At 54.1% G+C, this 4,690-nt stretch overlaps 1 protein-coding gene across 1 annotated transcript in view; it reads right to left on the minus strand.

Annotated features, from left to right (window-relative positions):
- Nucleotides 1–3,649, minus strand: part of Kdm7a (lysine demethylase 7A) — a 67,739-nt gene extending 64,090 nt beyond the window's left edge. The window contains exon 1 of the mRNA XM_021190664.1: nucleotides 3,326–3,649. Coding sequence (XP_021046323.1) covers nucleotides 3,326–3,519 — 194 coding nt within the window. The 5' untranslated portion in view covers nucleotides 3,520–3,649. The remainder of the gene's footprint in view (nucleotides 1–3,325) is intronic.
- Nucleotides 3,650–4,690: the final 1,041 nt, after the last annotated feature.

Here is a 4,690-nt window from a genome sequence, read left to right on the forward strand (position 1 = left end):
AAAAAAAAAACAAAAACAAAAATGTGATTACAAAGATTAATATAAATGTTTAAACAGGACACAACAAACGTTCTCCTACAATTTAACTAACTTGAACAGTGATGCTGTTGTTGATGGGATGGTATCAAAGCCATCCAGCCTGGAGATCAGAGGGTGGGGCCCACCAGGGAGGACCTGCACTATCTGACTTCCACCAGGACTGGAGAAGAACTCTATATTTGATGGGAGGAAGCCTCCGAGGAGAGTCCTGCCCAGCTCTCAGCTCACTGACCGAGTATCTAGTACACAATCACAACCTGTTGGCTTAGGAAGGCTAAGGGATAGAAAACTGCTGCTCAGGAAGAAAGCACTAGAGCTTACCTCCCTACCTCGCTGCATCAAGGAAGGCCCTTTCCAGTTTTGTCAGAATAAATTAAGCCAAGTTTTGAGGTTATGGTGCCTGGTAAAGGTACCTGCCATGCAAGCCTATCTCTGAGCTCTGTCCCTAGAGCACACACACACACACACCAGAAGCACATAGTAACAGGTTAAAAAATTAATTTTAAAAATTATCCATGTAAAGGCTGTTTATATGGCCTGCTTCTCTGCAGATGGACTATTTTTGGAAACCTGAGAATGAGTATTAAAGATATACCTTTGTACTTTAGGGACCAATTCTCATATAAATAAATAATGTTTAATAATTAATGCATCAGTAACTCTTCACTGTTTAAAAATGACTCATTAGAATAAATACCAATCATAAAAAGGCATATAGGATCCCTGCAGTGGTGGCACACTCCTTTAATCCCAGCACGTGGGAGTCAGGAGCAGGCAGATTTCTGAGTTCAAGGCCAGCCTGGTCTACAGAGTGAGTTCCAGAACAGCTAGGGCTACACAGAGACCCCCTGTCTCGAAGCCCCCACACACACAAAAAAAGGCATATAAGTTCTAAATTATCAATACTTTAAAATGAGACTTACTAAGAAGATACCACAATTATGAGGCCCAGCAGTAAGACTAACTTTTCTAACGTCTGGTAGATGAACCACATTAACATCTCAAAGATAAGGAGTCAAAAAGACCCTGGGCTCACCTGAGTCACCTCCACAGATGGAATTACTGCCTCTTCAATGGCTCTTTACAAATTTGTACTTAAATGTGTGACAAAAATGGCCAGGAAACACCTGAGGTTTGTCATGCTCTAGCATTAAGGCACCTAATTTAAGACCAAAAGCTGCAACTGGGCATGGTGGTACATGGTTTTAGTCCCAGCACTTGGGGGGCAGAAGCAATCAAATGTGAGTTCAATGCCAGCCAGGTCTACAAATCGAATTTCAGAATAGCCAGGTCTATACAATTTGAAAAAAAAAAAAGAAAGAAAGAAAGAAAGAAAGAAAGAAAGAAAGAAAGAAAGAAAGAAAGAAAGAAAGAAAGAAAGAAAGAAAGAAAGAAAAGAAAATCTGTCTCAAAGGAGAAAAGGAAAACAAAACCTGGGATGACAGCTTGCAGCACAAGCCCCTGAGTTCTGACTCACCAGAACCCATGTTACTATAAAAGAAGCGTTAAAACCTCAAATCGATAGTTTACTAACCTATCTAATCTCTGAAATACACAGCCTCAAGGCATATTTTTGTTAAATAGTGCCCAGGAAACTTCAAACTTTTCAGTAATTACAACCAATTCTTGTTTTATTCTTTTTAGAACTTAATGTTGGCTACTCAATTCTGGTTGCCTGGAATGTTATAGAAACAGAGAATGTAGGCATAGAATTGGAAAGGTTTGGTGTCTACAAATTTTACTTTATGTATAATCAAAATCTAGGGAAACATTTTACTAAGTGACATTACCCTCCAGCTTTTATCAGGCTGTTGAAGCTTGCCTCTACAAAAATGAGCACATTACCCCTCTTTTAAAGTGACACATTTGTGTATGCTATCTGTTGCTGTCAGAGTCCTGTAACTTTAAAATTCAGTAAATTTAACTGCATTTGAAAATTAAGTCAAACTCTATGCAGTTAGTTGTCAACACTGAAAGAACCCTGTAATTTCAATGGTTTTCTCTCCCCAGACCAGTAGAGGGAGACTAAGACATCTGGCCTGGTGGTGCAATGTTTCTGTAATATTGGGGAGGGGGAGCGGAGGCTGTATTTAAATGTCCTGCTGTCAATCAAAGGATACTTCCTACAACCACAGTCACCATATCAGCTCTAACTCCCAAGCGGGCTCTCGTCAAGATACAACAGACAACGGTGCCCAGAAAACCTGCCTCACCTAAAGGTGACCGCAGGCTTTGCCACAACACCCAAATAAGGACTTTGGGAGCCCAACCCCAACTAGTTTCTTTGTTTAAATGCCTGCGAATCCCTCCCACGCCGGAGTCAAGAGGCTCTGGCGCCGCCCTTTATTAGCCTCACACTTTGATTACAAAACACACGAGTCGGCGGCCTGGCTGCGGAGGCGGCCCAAGCTCTCCCAAACGTCAAACCTGCGGTGCGGCGGCGGCGGCGGCGGCGGCATCGAAGGGCATCGTCCGCCACCGCATCGCCCCAAAGTTAGATGGCCGCAGCGCCCAGGCCACCGCGGCGGGCCGTCCGGGTGTCGCCAGAGACGCACTCAGTGTAAAGTTTGAGGCGCTACAGCGACACCCGGGAGGGTCTGCGGCGACGTCCCCCCGGCCCGCCCGCCCCCGGCCGTAGGGGGTGTGTTGCGGGGTGGGCCAGCGGCTGGCCAAACTGTGCCGTGACGGGGCCCCGCACCTCGCGAGTCGCGAGTGCCACATCTGTTGCTCTGTTTACTCGCGTCGTCATCCCGCCGCCCCGTCCCGCCGCCCGAGGAAGTTTGATAAAGAGAGAAGGGGGCGCGACGGGACCCGCGGCGGGGGCGACCCGCGACCGGACCGAGCGGCGGCCGCCCGGAAGCGCAGCAAGCGCGGCGGCCGGCGAGGGCAGGCACGGGGCGAAGGGAGCCCGGGACACAGCGGCCGGCGGCAGCCAGGGCGGTGGGGAACCACGGGCCTGCCTTCGCTCCGCCGCCACCCGAGCCGTGCCGCCCGCCGCGTCCCCTCACCCGGGCTTCCCCTGCCAACTTCTCCGCCGGCCCCTTTGTTCCTGTTTGTTGTGGCGACTCTTCGCCCGGGCCGGCCGAGCCCACCGGCTCCGCTCCGCAGCCTGCCCGGCAACCGGGGGCCCCCGCTCTCGCCTCCACCCGGCCCGGGGGCTCAGTGCCTAAGAGTCGGGACGTGGGGCGCGACGCGGCGGCCCAGCCCGAGGGAGGTGCAGGCGGCAGCCGCAGCGGCTGGTCGGTGGCCGCAGGCGACGGCGGTGGGACTAAGGGGGTTTATTTACCTGCCGTGGAACCAGTCCTTGCAGACATCGCACTCGATCATGAAGCGGTTCACGTCGTACGGCTGCCGGCATACACAGTACACCGGCGGAGGCGGAGGGGGCGCCGAGGCCCGACCCGGAGCCGACACCGACCCCGCTGCCGCGGCGGCTCCAGCTGCTGCTCCCGCGGCCACCGCCGCCGCCGCTCCGGCCATCTTTAAAAAACACACACACGCTCGCTCCTCCGCTCGCTGACTGGAGCGAGCGCAGCCGCCAGCCAGCGCCGCCTCCTGCAGCAGCCGGAGCAGCAGCCCCGGCGGCGGCGGCGGCGGCGGCAGCAGCGGCGGCGGCGGCGGCGGCGGCGGCGGCGCCTTAGTGCGCGCGCGCGAGCGAGCAAGGTCGCGGCTCAGGGGCGGGGGCGGCGCGCGCGACGCGCGAGGCCGGTCGGCTGCTTCCGGCGCTCAGCGCGGGGCCGTGCGTCCCGCGCACGTTCTCGGCCTCGGCGCGCGCTCCCTGCACCTTCCGCGGCGACCTGCGCGGCGACCCGCAGCGGGGCTGGCGGGCCGGGGAGGGGGCGGAGACGCCGTGAGGGCACGCGCCGCAGTGGCAGCGGCGGCGGCGGCGGGCGGGCGAGCGCGCGACTGCGGACGGAGGAGGACGGCGGGAGCGTGCGTGGAGCGGGGTCTCGCCGTCCTCACTGCTCCCGGAGTGGAAGCCCAGGCTCGCGGGGGAAGTTCCTGCCGCGTGAAAAGGTGGACGCCGTGGCTGCGTTCTGAGGCGGAGAAGCTCGGAAGTTTCAGCCCTCCAGGGTCGCTTCGCGTCACTTAGCAGCCGCCCACTGAGGATGCCACCCCCGTCCTGCGTGGGCCCCGACCGGGGTGACACGTCAAGCAGTTGTGCCTCCCGAGGTGGAGGAACGCCTTGTGAAACGCACTCAAACTTCCGAAAGCGTCGCGCCCAAATTCCCAGAGAGCAACTTGGAAATCTGTGTGTTGATTGGAGCCGCTGTTAGGGGGAAGAACGTGGTCTCCAGGAGGAATTCCGTTAATATCTGTCGACAAGGGGGAACCAGGCTTGAGATGTGGTTGGTGAGAGAAATGAAGAACCGGTGTTTTTATAAATAACACAACTTGGCTGTGACTGCTCTGCTCTGCTAATTGGGGAAGTGGAGAGAAAATTTTGAAACGTCTTTTCCCTGGGAAGGGAGATGCTACCAAGTAGTAATAATAATAATAATAATCCTTTAGGAGTTCTCTGTGCAACACAGGCCATCACTTTTTTTTTTTTTTTTTTTTTAGTCAAAGGTGAAGCTGAATCAGATGTGTGAGGAATAAAACTACCCAACAAATTTAGAATAGGGAAAAGTGAATAGAATGTTAAGGATTA

The sequence above is a fragment of the Mus pahari genome, chromosome 2 (genome assembly GCF_900095145.1).
Source record: "Mus pahari chromosome 2, PAHARI_EIJ_v1.1, whole genome shotgun sequence".
NCBI classification, from domain to species: domain Eukaryota; kingdom Metazoa; phylum Chordata; class Mammalia; order Rodentia; family Muridae; genus Mus; species Mus pahari.